This window comes from Anolis carolinensis, unplaced genomic scaffold (genome assembly GCF_035594765.1).
Source record: "Anolis carolinensis isolate JA03-04 unplaced genomic scaffold, rAnoCar3.1.pri scaffold_7, whole genome shotgun sequence".
NCBI lineage: Eukaryota > Metazoa > Chordata > Lepidosauria > Squamata > Dactyloidae > Anolis > Anolis carolinensis.
The window spans coordinates 32,638,300-32,655,756 of NW_026943818.1; the positions used below are offsets into that span (position 1 = coordinate 32,638,300).

The window sequence follows — 17,457 nt, forward strand, 5'->3', positions numbered from 1 at the left end:
GTCTCCACAAACCTGAGGTTGGATGGCCATCTGTCGGGAGGGATCAGATGGCGTCGTCATCATCGTAGCATCCTAGGCAGCAAGGCTATCACTGGGAATGCTGTGGCATTTCTAAATATGCTGCAGGGCAAGATATATATATATATATATATATATATATATATATTAGACATGTCAAAAAAATCGTTTTGAATCGTATATCGGAATTATTTCGGATTATTCTCGCTTTTTGATACGCATTCTGAGACATTGTCTCACAGCGATTTTTTTTGGGGGGTGAAAAAATCGGAAATACTTTCTATATCGAAGCGCCAGCACCCCCTACTTTAGAAACGAGAATTGAAACATTTTTTTCATCAATCGAACATGCCATATATATATATATATATATATATATATATATATCTTTTATTTTCAGTCGGAAACTAAATGAAGCGATGGGCGAGAAAATCCCGATGCTGGAATTCGCCGAAAAGGCCGCGGCTGGAAAGAGATCTGGGTAATTGGCCGGAGGCTTAGCCGAAGCACGGCTGCCTAAGCCTCGGCCCCAGAGGTTCAGGCAATTATCTCAGACGGAGGGAAAAAAAGGGAAGGAAAAGGCAGGAAGGCACCATCCGATCCCTCCCGACAGAGGGCCATCCAACCTCATAGATATCAGGTTTGTAAGGATAGAGGATCAAGGAGTCCTAGAGTTGGGAGCTAACCCCAATAAAGGTCATCCAGTCCAACCCCTTTCTGTTGTTAATGAAGACACCATTCGATCCCTCCCGACAGATGGCCATCCGGCCCCATAGACAATGACAGGCTTATGGAGAAATACAGCTGTAGGACCAAAGTCTCTGAGAGTCAGAAGGGACCCCCAAAGGCCATCCAGTCTGACCCTTTTCCGCCAGGCAGAAAGACACCATTCGATCCCTCCCAACAGATAACCGTATGGTGCCTCAGGCCAAGTCTAGACCACAAAAATTCAGTGACACCCAAATTCAGTTTGACTGGAACCCACTCGAAACTACTCGTTGCATCTAAGCCTTGAACCGGTCAAAGTGGTACCAAACTCTGTTAACTCCACTGTGTAGATGCACGCCCCCCCCCCCCCGGGGCCATTTTCCAGCAACCGATGTGAACGCCGTTCCTCGGAAAAGGAACCTGTCTGGTTCCGGGCCCTTTGTTTACCTTCTTGTCGGGTAGACAAACACTGGCTCTTTTGTTTGCTTGCTTCCGGGACTCCGCTCTGCCGGTTACCACGCTGTTTACAAAAGAAGGTATTCTATAGCCCCAGCTCTCCATGAACCTATGAGGCTGGATGGCCATCTGTTGGGAGGGCTTTGATGGTGTCTGTGATAGAATGGGATTAGGATCTCATCCAACTCCAGGAGCCTTTGATTCTATAGTTCTATCTCTCCATGTCTATAGGGTTGGATGGCCATCTGTCGGGAGGGCTTTGATTGTGTCTTTCAGCCTGGCAAAAGCAGGTTGGCTGGATGACCATCTGTCGGGAGGGCTTTGATTGTGCCTTCCAGGAGCTGGAATCCAACGCTAGGTCCCTAGGACTCTATATACATTGCTCTCTCTTCCTCCCAAAATTCAACCCCGTTGAGTCACCTTGTTGACAACAACAACAACAACAACTCGGCTGCCCCGCCCCCCGGTTTTACTCTCAGCTTGTTGTAAACTGGTCTCCAAAGCCAACAAGGAAAGACGGAGGCAGAAGGAGTCCCTTAGTGGTATCAACAACAACTCGGAACCCCCATTCAACTCATCGTAAACGGGTCTCCAAAGCGAGCAAGTCCCTTCGTGGTCACCAACTGCAGAAAGACGGAGCAGAACGAGTCCCGTCGAGGTCGCCAAACGCTGGCAAAATCCAACCGCCGCAGCTCCTTTCCTCATTCACAACCACTGCTATCTTGACGGACGTTGTGCTATCTTTCGAGGGCCTCTACACAACCGGAGAGCACTTAACGCTCTCCAAGAGAGCCATCCGCATTGGCCTTCAAGGGCCCTCCGCTTTGTTCGGGCGCATCGAGTTTCTCACGCCAGGAATGCCTTCCTCGCCTCTCGTGTCTCAAGCACCCTTCAGCCGAACACCGAGAAAACTACGTTATGCTCTCCGACAAATACAGATCTGAGATGACTGGCCATCTCTCCGTCCCACGGACACAAGGCTATGTCTATGCAGACTAGGAAGCTCTGGCTTTTGAGTGCTCGAACTGGAAGTCAGCTGTGACCATGAGTGCTGTGGAATTCGACAAGGCACGAACAGAGGGCGAAAAGGAGAGATGTGCCAAGAGGAAGGCAAATCAAGTCGACCCCGATCGGAACCGCATTCCGTCTCGAAACTAGAACTAGGAAGCTCTGGCTCTTGAGTGCTCGAACTGGAAGTCAGCTGTGACCATGAGTGTTGTGGAATTCAACAAGGAACAAACAGAGGGAGAAAAGGAGAGATGTGTCAAAAGGAAGATGCATCAAGCCAACCCGATCGGGACCGCCTTCCGTCTGGAAACCGGAACTAGGAAGCTCTGATGCTTGAGTGCTCGAACTGGAAGTCAGCTGTGACCATGAGTGTTGTGGAATTCAACAAGGAACAAACAGAGGGAGAAAAGGAGAGATGTGTCAAAAGGAAGATGCATCAAGCCAACCCGATCGGGACCGCCTTCCGTCTGGAAACCGGAACTAGGAAGCTCTGATGCTTGAGTGCTCGAACTGGAAGTCAGCTGTGACCATGAGTGCTGTGGAATTCGAGTGCTCGAACTGGAAGTCAGCTGTGACCATGAGTGCTGTGGAATTCGAGTGCTCGAACTGGAAGTCAGCTGTGACCATGAGTGCTGTGGAATTCGAAGAAGCACGAACAGAAGGAGAAATGTGCCAAGAGGAAGGCGCATCAAGCCGACCCCTGATCGGGACCGCCTTCCATCTGGAAACCAGAACTAGGAAGCTCTGGCTCTTGAGTGCTCGAACTGGAAGTCAGCTGTGACCATGAGTGCTGTGGAATTCGACGGGAGAAGGAGAGACGCACCAAGAGAAAACTGATCAAGAATAGGGTCAAGAATAGGGCTCGACGATCACATAGGCATCACCTACTAGGCATGTCCGATTGATGAAAAATGCCAACAGACAAACAATGTACATTAGACAGACTCAGAGGCATTTTTAACATTTTTCCAGCTTCACGATTCCGGCCACAGGGGGAGCTGTTGCTTCACCGTCCAGTAGTGGCTGTACTTCCTCATTCCTTTCCTCGTGTTTTGCTGGCAGTTTTATGGTGTTGTAAATTAGCCTCCCGCATAAAGCATCCCTAAATTTCCCTAATTGACAGGTGCAACTGTCTTTTGGGGCTGCATAGGTCAACAGCAAGCCGGGGCTATTAATGGTCGGAGGCTTAACCCGACCCGGGCTTCAAACTCATGACCTTTCGGTCAGTAGTGATTTATAGCAGCTGGTTACTAGCCAGCTGCGCCACAGCCCGGAATGCGTATCAAAAAGCGAGAACAATCCGAAATAATTCCGATATACAATTCAAAACAATTTTTTGGACATGTCTATCACCTACACATCCACCGGCAAGACGCGACACTTGGAAGCGCATCACGCTCAGACGAAAGTAGTTTTTCCACCCGAAACACGTCTGTTGTTTTAAGTTAGACGGCGACGGACCTTGTGGACCGAGTCTGGTTCGGACCCGTCGAGCCACGACGGAGCCTTTGAGACACAAACCAACAAAGAAGGGAAGAAGCACACGAAATCGTTCCAGGATTTTAGATCTAAAGGACGCCTTGTTGCACGTGGCATTCGGACGGGAACGGCAAGCGACAACAAAAGGCAGGCGAGCCGGAGGCCAAAGTGACAGTGCGCTGCTCTTCGGCGCATTACGGCCCAGGCTTGCAGCGCAGCGCACCTAATTGGGAGGCTCCTGTGAATGAGGAGCTTTTCTTCCCCCCGGCCGAAGCGCAGCTATAAAAGCCGGGGAAGGGAGGCAGACGAGCAGGCATCGCCGAGGCGAAGGAAGAGCATCCAGGTAGGCTGGCCTCTCGCCTGGGTCCCACCGGATGGCCATCTGCCGGGAGGGATCGGATCGTGTGCCTCCCCCTGACTCTAAGATACTATTAGATACTATATATACTCTTTTGTATATATAGATTATTATAATTATTATTTATTCATTTCTATCTCGGCTGCGTGGACATCTCTGGGGAGGGATCGGATTGTGTTCCTCCCCTCCTGACCCTAAGATTCTATTATTATTATTATTATTATTATTATTATTATTATTATTATTATACTTTTGTTGTTTAGCGGGAGGAATGAACACCACTACTCTTTTGTATATATAGATTATTATTATTATGTATTCATTTCTACCCTAAGATTCTATTATTATTATTATTATTATTATTATTATTATTATACTTTTGTTGTTTAGCGGGAGGAATGAACACCACTACTCTTTTGTATATATAGATTATTATTATTATGTATTCATTTCTACCCTAAGATTCTATTATTATTATTATTATTATTATTATTATTATTATTATTATTATTATTATATCCAGGTTGGTGGACATCTCTGGGGAGGGATCGGATCGTGTTCCTCCCCTCCCGACCATAAGATTCTATTATTATTATTATTATTATTATTATTATTATTATTATTATTATTATTACACAGCAAACAAGATAGATATGCTGGATTCCGTATCACAAAATCACAAGTCGAACACTTCCCAAGTGTCTAGGACTGTGTGATGTATTATTATTATTATTATTATTATTATTATTATTATTATTATTAGCAGCATGAACATCTCTCGGGAGGGATCGGATCGTTTGCCTCCCCTCCAACCCTATCATTCTATAATTATTATTATTATTATTATTATTATTATTATTATTATTATTATTATTATAATATCCGGGCTGCGTGGACATCTCTCGGGAGGGATCGGATCGTGCGCCTCCCCCCAACCCTAAGATATTATTATTATTATTATTATTATTATTATTATTATTATTATTCATTTATATCCTGCTTTTCTCCCATGGGTGAGATTATCTATCACATTATTATTATTATTATTATTATTATTATTATTATTATTATTATTATTATTATTATTATTATTATTGTTATATTTTATTATGACACAGCAAACTATTATTATTATTATTATTATTATTATTATTATTATTATTATTATTTATTCATTTCTATCCCGGCTGGGTGGACATCTCTCGGGAGGGATCGGATTGTGTCCTCCCTTGACTCTAAGATTCTCTTCACAATCGTATTGACGGGTGGATGGTCATCTGTCGGGAGGGATCGGATTGTGTCTTTCCTTTTTCTCCTGATTCCAAAACTCTAATATATACATATCTTCTATCTCTCTCAATTGTATCTACGGCTGGATGGCCATCTGTCGGGAGGGATCGGATTGTGTCTTTCCCTGAGGTCTCCCCTGACTGTACATAATAGTCTTCTTTCTCTCTCAATCGTATCTACGGCTGGACGGCCATCTGTCGGGAGGGATCGGATTGGGTGGATGGCCATTTGTCGGGAGGGATCGAATTGTGTCTTTCTTTCTCTCCTGACTCTAAGACTTTAATATATACATATCTTCTATCTCTCTCAATTGTATCTATGGGTGGATGGCCATCTGTCGGGAGGGATCGGATTGTGTCCTCCCTTGACTCTAAGATTCTTATCTCATCTCTCTCAATCGTATCTATGGGTGGATGGCCATCTGTCGGGAGGGATCGGATTGAGTTTCTCCCCCGACTCTAAGATCCCGACCCCTCCCGACAGATGGCCACCCAACCTCGTCGACACGAACAGGTTCATGCTGTGGAATCAGAGTTGGAAAAGACCCCATCCGATCCCTCCTGACAGATGGCCACCCATCTCTGACCGTCGGGAAGTTTGGGTGGCCTTCTCGGGATTGTTTCGCCTGACCCCGAGAGGGCTGAAAGAGTAAAAAAAACCGGCGACAACGAAGGGTGTGTTGTGTGCACACGTGCCTTTGTTTGAGCGTCTGTCCAAATATTTGACAAGCATTCGGGAAACGGCCAGAGGTGTTCTTTGCCGAACGAATCCTCGAGACTTTGTTTTGCGGGTTTACCGTTTCTCGCTTTCCTACCAGCTTCCCCCTTTTGTTTACGGTCTCTTTATTATATTTTTTCGCGTGAAAAAGCAAACAAGAATAAGTCCAGGGACGTGGTTTGCAAACCTCGGCTGTCGTCGTTCGAGAAAAGCCGTTTTCCTTCCATCTATCTTGGGATTTTCCTATGCGCCACTTTCGGAGAGCAGAGCTCGGATACAGAGCCTGCCTGAAAAGATGTTTTTGTCAAAGAGCTCAGAGCGCGAGGAGTCTCGTCTTGGAAAAAAGATAAGAAATTAGACTTAAAAGATGCCTAGCTAATAGACATGTCCAAAAAATCGTTTTGAATCGTATATCGGAATTATTTTGGATTGTTCTCGCTTTTTGATACGCATTCCGAGACATTGTCTCACAGCGCAACCAGCAATGTAATTCGAACCATTGTTGGACCATTCTCTAATTGTCTCTTAATGTTTCGTTAATTCCCCCCCCCCCAAAAAAATTTTTAAATATATTTTTTAAAATATTTTTTAAATTTTTTTTTGTTTCTGCAACCTACCTTGAATGGGAGCTTAGCGCAGTCTAACATGGCTGCCGCTCCCCGGCCAATCAGAAGCTTCCACGATGGACGCAAAGGTGGGGGCTAACGTGCCATATAAGTGTAGTGATTGCGCATGCGTGTCCGCCATTTTAGAAACATTTAGAATCATTACGAATTTTCGGAAATATCCGAAATTTTTGGGTGAAAAAATCGGAAAGACTTTCTATATCGAAGCGCCAGCGCCCCCTACTTTAGAAACGAGAATTGAAACATTTTTTTCATCGATTGGACATGCCTACTATCTAACACTAGCATTACCTTGTCTTCGGACGTTTTTTCCAAACGGGAGATCCTCGAGACCAAATGTATGATACCGATTAGTTCAAACGAGTCTCGTTTTGGAAAAAAGATAGGAAATTAGACTTAAAAGATGCCTATCTAATACTAGCATTAACTTGTCTCTGGACGTTTTTCCAAACTGGAGATCCTCGAGACCGAACGTATGATACCGATTAGTTCAAACGAGTCTCATTTTGGAAAAAAGATAAGAAATTAGACTTAAAAGATGCCTATCTAACACTAGCATTGCCTTGTCTCCGGACGTTTTTCCAAACTGGAGATCCTCGAGACCGAATAGTTCAAACGAGTCTCGTTTTGGGAAAAAAGATAAGAAATTAGACTCAAAAGTTGCCTATCTAACACTAGCATTGCCTTGTCTCCGGACATTATTCCAAACTGGAGATCCTTGAGACCGAATAGTTCAAACGAGTCTCGTTTTGGAAAAAAGATAAGAAATTAGACTCAAAAGATGCCTATCTAACACTAGCATTGCCTTGTCTCCGGACATTATTCCAAACTGGAGATCCTCGAGACCGAATAGTTCAAACGAGTCTCGTTTTGGAAAAAAGATAAGAAATTAGACTTAAAAGATGCCTATCTAACACTAGCATTGCCTTGTCACCGGACATTATTCCAAACTGGAGATCCTCGAGACCGAATAGTTCAAACGAGTCTCGTTTTGGAAAAAAAGATAAGAAATTAGACTTAAAAGATGCCTATCTAACACTAGCATTGCCTTGTCTCCGGACATTATTCCAAACTGGAGATCCTTGAGACCGAATAGTTCAAACGAGTCTCGTTTTGGAAAAAAAGATAAGAAATTAGACTTAAAAGATGCCTATCTAACACTAGCATTGCCTTGTCTCCGGACATTATTCCAAACTGGAGATCCTTGAGACCGAATAGTTCAAACGAGTCTCGTTTTGGAAAAAAGATAAGAAATTAGACTCAAAAGATGCCTATCTAACACTAGCATTGCCTTGTCACCGGACGTTATTCCAAACTGGAGATCCTTGAGACCGAATAGTTCAAACGAGTCTCGTTTTGGAAAAAAGATAAGAAATTAGACTTAAAAGATGCCTATCTAACACTAGCATTGCCTTGTCTTAGGACGTTTTTCCAAACTTGAGATCCTTGAGACCGAACGTATGATACCGATTAGTCCAAGCTTCTTAGGATCGAGGTAAACATCGGAAAGGATCTCAATCCAGTCAGTGAAGCGGGAACCAAAAGTATCCGTGTCCACGGATTATGAGCTTGAAAATATCCCAAGGATAGATGGATGGAGGGACGGACGGACACAGAGCCGGTCCTAGGTAATTTTCAAGTGTAGGCAAACAGTATTTTGGCCTCGGCACCACAATGGCACCCCTAGCAGATTTTGCACCACCCGCAGTTGTGTTTTTACTTATAGATTCAGCCGTCCCTGGACGGACCATTAAATAGCCTAGCTCAAAAGACAGTTGCATCTGTCGAGTAGGAAATTTAGGAACCGCTTTATGCAGGGAGGCTAATTTAACTACTTTACAACACCATAAAAAATGTCCAGCAGCGTGAGGAAGAATGAGGAAGTACTCCATCAAGGACTTGGTGTCACAGCAGCTCCCCTTGTGGCCGGAATCAGGCATAACCTCATGAAGCCGAAAACCGGAAAAATGTCAAGTTGCCTCTGTGTCTGTCTATATATTTTGTATGTCTAAAACGGCATGGAGTGTTTGCCATATCTATGTGCATTGCGATCCGCCATGAGTCCCCTTCGGGGTGAGAAAGAATGGCAGAATATAAATACTGGAAATAAATAAATTGTGTAATAATAATAATAATAATAATCATCATCATCATCATAGACATTATTATTTTGTCCGTGCCTGGCATTCCTCCCCGTTTCGAGGCCCATAACCCGTGTTGTTGTGTAATAATAATAATAATAATAGATATTATTATTTTGTCCTTGCCTGGCATTCCTCCCCGTTTCGCGGCCCATAACCCTTTTGTTGTGTAATAATAATAATAATAATAATAATAATAATAATAATAATAATAGATATTATTATTTTGTCCTTGCCTGGCATTCCTCCCTGTTGCTGGGCCCATAACCCTTGTTGTTGTGTAATAATAATAATAATAGATATTATTATTTTGTCCTTGCCTGGCATTGCTCCCTGTTGCTGGGCCCATAACCCTTGTTGTTGTATAATAATAATAATAATAATAATAATAATAATAATAATAATAATAATAGATATTATTATTTTGTCCTTGCCTGGCATTCCTCCCCGTTTCAAGGCCCATAACCCTTGTTGTTGTGAAATAATAATAATAATAATAATAATAATAATAATAATAATAATAATAGATATTATTATTTTGTCCTTGCCTGGCATTGCTCCCTGTTGCGTGGCCCATAACCCCTGTGTTGTGAAATAATAATAATAATAATAATAATAATAATAATAATAGATATTATTATTTTGTCCTTGCTTGGCATTGCTCCCTGCTTCGTGGCCCATAACCCCTGTCTTGTGAAATAATAATAATAATAATAATAATAATAATAATAATAATAATAGATATTATTATTTTGTCCTTGCCTGGCATTCCTCCCTGCTTCGTGGCCCATAACCCCTGTGTTGTGTAATAATAATAATAATAATAATAATAATAATAATAATAATAATAGATATTATTATTTTGTCCTTGCCTGGCATTGCTCCCTGCTTCGTGGCCCATAACCCCTGTGTTGTGTAATAATAATAATAATAATAATAATAATAGATATTATTATTTTGTCCTTGCCTGGCATTCCTCCCCGTTTCGAGGCCCATAACCCTTGTTGTTGTGTAATAATAATAATAATAATAATAATAATAGATATTATTATTTTGTCCTTGCCTGGCATTCCTCCCTGTTGCTGGGCCCATAACCCTTGTTGTTGTGTAATAATAATAATAATAATAGATATTATTATTTTGTCCTTGCCTGGCATTCCTCCCCGTTTCGCGGCCCATAACCCTTTTGTTGTGTAATAATAATAATAATAATAATACTAATAATAATAGATATTATTATTTTGTCCTTGCCTGGCATTGCTCCCTGCTTCGTGGCCCATAACCCTTGTTGTTGTTTTTCCCGCTCTTCGCCTTTCCCTGGGTTTCCCAGACGTGTTTTGGGTTGGCCTTGATTTACCTGGCTGCGAAGGACAACAACAGCGTATGATGAGAGGCAAAAGGGAGACTTAAAAGCAATCCGTCGGAGCTGTGTCTATTTCCCAGGGGTCTCGCCGGGCACAGCTTTCTGGCTGGCGCTGCGCATCCCGGCTCTTCGGCACGGCGCAGAGTTTAATGCCTGCAAGTGGAGGTGGAGCAGGGCACATCTCGGGGGAACAACGTCGCCCTTTTGCCAGTCCCCGTGCCGTGGAGAGAGTCTGTGCCGTGCCGTCCGTCAATGCCCAAAATCCTCAATATATTAAAGCCATAAGGCCTGCAATTCTTGAGGAACATCAACCTTTCCTTGGACCTTCTCCATACTTGTTAGCTTCTCTGAGCTTGTTCCCGCTTCGTAGAATGAGGTGTCGTTGTTATTATTACGATTAACACGATGTTATTCTTCTGGTCCAGGTCCCTCAGAACTCGAAAAAGTTGTGGCTCTTGGAGAAATTCTCTGAGCTTGTTCCCACTCCGTAGAATGAGGTGTCGTTATTATTATTACGATTAACACGTTGTTATTCTTCTGGTCCAGGTCCCTCAGAACTCGAAAAAGTTGTGGCTCTTGGAGAAATTCTCTGAGCTTGTTCCCACTCCGTAGAAAGAGGTGTCGTTATTATTATTACGATTAACACGATGTTATTCTTCTGGTCCAGGTCCCTCAGAACTCGAAAAAGTTGTGGCTCTTGGAGAAATTCTCTGAGCTTGTTCCCACTTCGTAGAAAGAGGTGTCGTTGTTATTATTACGATTAACACGTTGTTATTCTTCTGGTCCAGGTCCCTCAGAACTCGAAAAAGTTGTGGCTCTTGGAGAAATTCTCTGAGCTTGTTCCCACTTCGTAGAAAGAGGTGTCGTTGTTATTATTACGATTAACACGTTGTTATTCTTCTGGTCCAGGTCCCTCAGAACTCGAAAAAGTTGTGGCTCTTGGAGAAATTCTCTGAGCTTGTTCCCACTCCGTAGAATGAGGTGTCGTTATTATTATTACGATTAACACGTTGCTATTCTTCTGGTCCAGGTCCCTCAGAACTCGAAAAAGTTGTGGCTCTTGGAGAAATTCTCTGAGCTTGTTCCCACTCCGTAGAATGAGGTGTCGTTATTATTACGAATAACACGTTGTTATTCTTCTGGTCCAGGTCCCTCAGAACTCGAAAAAGTTGTGGCTCTTGGAGAAATTCTCTGAGCTTGTTCCCACTTCGTAGAATGAGGTGTCGTTGTTATTATTACGATTAATACAATATTATTCTCCTGTTCCAGGCCCCTCAAAAACCGAGAAGGGAAAGCGGAACTCGGAAAAGATGTTTCTCTTGGAGAAATTCTCTGAGCTTGTTCCCGCTTCGTAGAATGAGTTGTCGTTGTTATTATTACGATTAACACGATATTACTCTCCTGTTCCAGGTCCCTCAAAAACCGACGAGGGAAAAGTGGAACTCGGAAAAGATGTTTCTCCTGGAGAAATTCCCTGAGCTTGTTCCCACTTCGTAGAATGAGTTGTCGTTGTTATTATTACGAATAACACGTTGTTATTCTCCTGTTCCAGGTCCCTCAAAGCCCGAGGAGGGAAAGTGGAACTCAGAAAACATGTTTCTCTTGGAGAAATTCTCGGAGCTTGTTCCCGCTTCGTAGAATGAGGTGTCGTTATTATTACGATTAACACGGTGTTATTTTTCTGATCCAGGTCCCTCAAAGCCCGAGGAGGGAAAGTGGAACTCGGAAAAGATGTTTCTCCTGGAGAAATTCTCTGAGCTTGTTCCCGCTTCGTAGAATGAGTTGTCATTGTTATTATTACGATTAACACGTTGTTATTTTTCCTTGGACCTTCTCCATACTTGTTAGCTTCTCTGAGCTTGTTCCCACTTCGTAGAATCAGTTGTCGTTGTTATTATTACGATTAACACGTTGTTATTCTCCTGTTCCGGGCCCCTCAAAGCCCGACGAGGGAAAGTGGAACTCGGAAAAGATGTTTCTCTTGGAGAAATTCTCTGAGCTTGTTCCCGCTTCGTAGAATGAGTTGTTGTTGTTATTATTACGATTAACACGATCTTATTCTTCTGGTCCAGGTCCCTCAGAACTTGGAAAAGATGTGGCTCTTGGAGAAATTCTCTGAGCTTGTTCCCGCTTCATAGAATGAGTTGTTGTTGTTATTATTACGATTAACACGATGTTATTCTTCTGGTCCAGGTCCCTCAGAACTTGGAAAAGATGTTTCTCTTGGAGAAATTCTCTGAGCTTGTTCCCGCTTCGTAGAATGAGTTGTTGTTGTTATTATTACGAATAACACGTTGTTATTCTTCTGTTCCAGGTCCCTCAAAGCCCAACGAGGGAAAGTGGAACTCGGAAAAGATGTTTCTCTTGGAGAAATTCTCTGAGCTTGTTCCCGCTTCGTAGAATGAGTTGTTGTTGTTATTTTTACGATTAACACGATCTTATTCTTCTGGTCCAGGTCCCTCAGAACTTGGAAAAGATGTGGCTCTTGGAGAAATTCTCTGAGCTTGTTCCCGCTTCGTAGAATGAGTTGTCGTTGTTATTATTACGAATAACACGTTGTTATTCTTCTGTTCCAGGTCCCTCAAAGCCCGACGAGGGAAAGCGGAACTCGGAAAAGATGTGGCTCTTGGAGAAAATCCGCGGCTCGGTGGAGAACGGGGCCTCGCGGGGGAACGACTCGCCGGACAAGCAGTCCAAAGGCCCGCTCTACAGCAACGTCCTGACGCCGGATAAGATCCCGGACTTCTTCATCCCGCCGAAGCTTCCGACCGTGCCCGCCGAAGCCGAGGGGGCGGAAGGAAAGGTTAAGTCGCCCATGGGAACCTCGGCTTCCGAGCAGAACCTCTCGGCCGGCAAGCCGCAACGGAGCCCGCGCTTGCCGACGAAGGCCGCCTCGGAGAGCAAGAACCTCCTGAAGGCCGCCAGCCGGCACATCATCCAGATCGAGAGCGCCGACGAGTGGTTGTCCGAGGAGGACTTCAGCACCAACGCGGACCCCCAGTCCCAGACGGCGATGTCGCTGCCGTACGTGCCCAAGGCCCAGACGTCCTACGGCTTCGCCACGCTCGTGGAGAGCCCCCACACGCGGCGGAAGGAGTCGTTGTTCCACAGCGAGCACACCAGCCTCTGCCCGTCGCAGGCCTCCTCGCCCGGCTCCCAGCGGCGGACGGCGCCGTCGGCCGAGAGCGCCCACCTCAACCCCCTGGACATCAGCATGTCCCTCATGAACCCTTACCGCTACTTCAGCGGTGGGGAGAGCGACACCTGCTCCTCGGCCGAGTCCTCGCCGTTCGGCTCGCCGCTGCTCTCGCGGTCGGTCTCGCTGCTCAAGATCTTCAGCCAGGAGAGCCAGTCCAAAGTCATCAAGCTGAAGCACTCGGTGGCCCGCAACAGCTCGCTCTCCACCGACGACAGCTCGGCCGACACGAGTCCCAGCTCGCAGCGGCGCATGCGTTGCGCCACCCCGCCGACGGGCGCGGTGGGCGGTGCGGACCCCCAAGAGCACCTCCACAAGGAGCACACCATCAGCCTGAGCAAAGGCGGCAGCATGCGCCTGGCGGCCGAGTACAACCCCTCCAGCGCCCGGCTGCGGGTCCGCGTGGTCACGGCCGAGGACCTCTACGACAAGCACTGCGACGCGCGGAGCATCAACTGCTGCGTGGCGCTCTACCTGAACCCGGGCAAGGTGCAGAAGCAGCGCAGCACCATCATCAAGAACAGCCGGAACCCCGTCTTCAACGAGGACTTCTTCTTCGATGGCTTGGGGGCCCGGAACGTCAAGAAGATGTCCCTCAAAGTCAAGGTGGTCAACAAGGGCAGCAGCCTCAAGCGGGACACCCTCATGGGCGAGAAGGAGCTCCCGCTGACCTCCTTGCTCCCGTTTATATAGGCGGCCTCTCCGGATGACTCTCGTCGAGCCGCTCGTGCCCCTGTTCGTCTCACCTTGGGTGGTTGCTTTCCCGTACCTTGTACATTGGGTGTTTCCACGACTGCCTGACCCACCACGGTCAACGGGCATTTCCCCGACACCGTTGTTGCATGTAGGGTGGGTGTTAGGTTCTCTTCTCCCAGTTGTGCTGTGGGTCAGTCTTCCACCAGAAGAAAGCACCAAGACACACGCTGGTAGATTCCAACAGGTTTTATTGTACAGAATACCAGAACCTTCTCTTTGGCCCGTTTATATAGGGGCTCTCACATACCAGAGGGTAATTGAGGTTTAATGGATTGTTAGGTTCTCTTCTCCCAGTTGTGCTGTGGGTCAGTCTTCTGCCAGAAGAAAGCACCAAGACACACGCTGGGTAGATTCCAACAGGTTTTATTGTACAGAATACCAGAATCTTCTCTTTGGCTCATTTCTATAGGGGTTCTCACATACCAGAGGGTAATTGAGGTTTAATGGATTGTTAGGTTCTCTTCTCCCAGTTGTGCTGTTGGTCAGTCTTCCGCCAGAAGAAAGCTCCAAGACACACGCTGGTAGATTCCAACAGGTTTTATTGTACAGAATACCAGAATCTTCTCTTTGGCCCATTTCTATAGAGGTTCTCACATACCAGAGGGTAATTGAGGTTTTATGGATTGTTAGGTTCTCTTCTCCCAGTTGTGCTGTTGGTCAGTCTTCCGCCAGAAGAAAGCACCAAGACACACGCTGGGTAGATTCCAACGGGTTTTATTGTACAGAATACCAGAATCTTCTCTTTGGCCCATTTCTATAGAGGTTCTCACATACCAGAGGGTAATTGAGGTTTTATGGCTGGCCTGTGGAAGTGGTGAGTGAATTAGAACCAGGCATTCTGAGGAGTGAGGTTGAATGGGCCTTAAGAAGCATTGCTAATAACAAGGCAGTAGGAGGGGGGCAGGTAGTTGTATGGCATGAGTGATCATGAGACAAATCAATACATTCCTCTACCAATAATAAAGATAAAGGTTTGTGGAAGTGGTGAGTGAATTATAACCACTTAACCAGGCATCCCGAGGAGTGAGGTTGAATGGGCCTTAAGAAGCATTGCTAATAACAAGGCAGTAGGAGGGGGGAGATAGTTGAATGGCATGAGTGATCATGAGACAAATCAATACATTCCTCTACCAATACTAAAAATAAAGGTTTGTGGAAGTGGTGAGTGAATTAGAACCAGGCATCCTGAGGTTAAATGGGCCTTAAGAAGCATTGCTAATAACAAGGCAGTAGGAGGGGGGAGATAGTTGTATGGCATGAGTGATCATGAGACAAATCAATACATTCCTCTACCAATACTAAAAATAAAGGTTTGTGGAAATGGTGAGTGAATTAGAACAGGCATCCCGAGGAGTGAGGTTAAATGGGCCTTAAGAAGCATTGCTAATAACAAGGCAGCAGGAGACGACAGGATCCCAGCTGAATTGTTTAAAATCTTTATCTGATCTGTGTAGGAAGGATAATATTGAGGATAGTTTTGACAGTGTGGGGAGTGAATTAGAACCAGACATCCCAAGAAGTGAGGTCGAATGGGCCTTAAGAAGCATTGCTAATAACAAGGCAGCAGGAGACGACGGGATCCCAGTTGAATTGTTTAAAATCTGTGTAGGAAGGATACTATCGAGGACAGCTTTGATAGTGTGGGGAGTGAATTAGAACCAGGCATCCTGAGGAGTGATGTTAAATGGGTCTTAAGAAACATTGCTAATAACAAGGCAGTAGGAGACGACGGGATCCCAGTTGAATTGTTTAAAATCTGTGTAGGAAGGATACTATCGAGGACAGCTTTGATAGTGTGGGGAGTGAATTAGAACCAGGCATCCTGAGGAGTGATGTTAAATGGGTCTTAAGAAACATTGCTAATAACAAGGCAGTAGGAGACGATGGGATCCCAGTTGAATTGTTTAAAATCTGTGTAGGAAGGATACTATCGAGGACAGCTTTGATAGTGTGGGGAGTGAATTAGAACCAAACATCCCGAGAAGTGAGGTTAAATGGGCCTTAAGAAGCATTGCTAATAACAAGGCAGTAGGAGACGACGGGATCCCAGTTGAATTGTTTAAAATCTGTGTAGGAAGGATACTATCGAGGACAGCTTTGATAGTGTGGGGAGTGAATTAGAACCAAACATCCCGAGAAGTGAGGTTAAATGGGCCTTAAGAAGCATTGCTAATAACAAGGCAGTAGGAGACGATGGGATCCCAGCTGAATTGTTTAAAATCTTGAAAGATAATGCTGTCGAGGTGATGCGTGCCACGTACCAGTGTCAAGAGGCAATGCTTTCTGTAACACGGCCAGACAGCCCAGAAAACTCACAGCAACGGAGTGATTCCAATCTTGGAAAACTACAACTCCCACAATCCCCATCCCATGGCACCCAAAGATAACGCTTGGGTTATCTATCGATCTATATATCTTTCCGTTCTATATATTTATCCGTTCTCATATATGCATGCTTCTTTCTGGAAATGTTAACAAGCGAACCGTCCAGACTATGAGTTTTTCCCGTTTCTTAACTCATTTATCGTCGGCTGTATTTGGATCTTATGTTAATCGGACAATTGTCTGCAGAATTCTCGGCCCCGTGCTTTGTTTACGTTTCCCTTCTTTCTCTCCGTTGTTTCGATACAAAAGCATGGAAATTCCGATTTTTTTTTCCTATCCGTGTACCAAAGTATGGGGATCGAATATCTCATTTTCCCAAGTGTATCTGCATGCCGCCGCTATTATATTCACGCGACAACGGATTCGTCTCGTCTCGGAGTTTCGACCTATAAATAAGTCGAGGAGGTCGCTGGGATCTGTAATACTTGTGGCTGCGGTTCTCTTTTATTCGTCATTTCTATTTCTTTAAAAAAATATATCCAAAATATATTTTGTCCTCGGCTATTTTCTTCATGCGATTCGGATATTTATCGGATATTTACGATGTGCGATTCGAATATTTATCCCATATTTACGGTTTGGATATTTATCGGACATTTACTATTTGCGATTCAGATATTTATCTGAAATTTACGATTTGCAATTCAGATATTTATCCGATATTTACGATTCGGATATTTATCGGATATTTACGATTCATGATTCGGATATTCATCCGAAATTTACGATTCGCGATTCGGATATTTATCCGATATTTACAATTCGGATATTTATCGAATATTTACAATTTGCGATTCGGATATTTATCCGAAATTTACGATTCGCGATTCGGATATTTATCCGATATTTACGATTTGGATATTTATCGAACATTTACGATGTGCGATTTGGATATTTATCCGATATTTACGATTCAAATATTTATCGAATATTTACGATGTGCGATTTGGATATTT

The 17,457-nt window shown here is 44.5% G+C and overlaps 1 protein-coding gene across 2 annotated transcripts; it reads left to right on the top strand.

Moving 5' to 3' along the window:
• Window positions 1-3,832: 3,832 nt before the first annotated feature.
• c2cd4c (C2 calcium dependent domain containing 4C) lies at window positions 3,833-16,990 on the top strand. 2 transcript variants are annotated; one of them, XM_062959578.1, is made up of 4 exons: window positions 3,833-4,012; window positions 12,741-14,966; window positions 15,145-15,306; window positions 16,106-16,990. In XM_062959578.1, exon 2 carries the CDS (start codon window positions 12,782-12,784, stop codon window positions 14,051-14,053), a length of 1,272 nt encoding a protein of 423 aa, XP_062815648.1. In that variant the 5' UTR covers window positions 3,833-4,012; window positions 12,741-12,781; the 3' UTR covers window positions 14,054-14,966; window positions 15,145-15,306; window positions 16,106-16,990. The 2 variants fall into 2 exon arrangements, with proteins under 2 accessions (XP_062815648.1, XP_062815647.1); XM_062959577.1 differs by having other exon boundaries at window positions 12,741-15,306.
• The last annotated feature ends 467 nt before the right edge of the window (window positions 16,991-17,457 follow it).

Coding starts and splice junctions, on each gene's coding strand:
- c2cd4c (XM_062959577.1), top strand. CDS start 12,782: ATGTGGCTCTTGGAGAAAATCCGCGGCTCGGTGGAGAACGGGGCCTCG.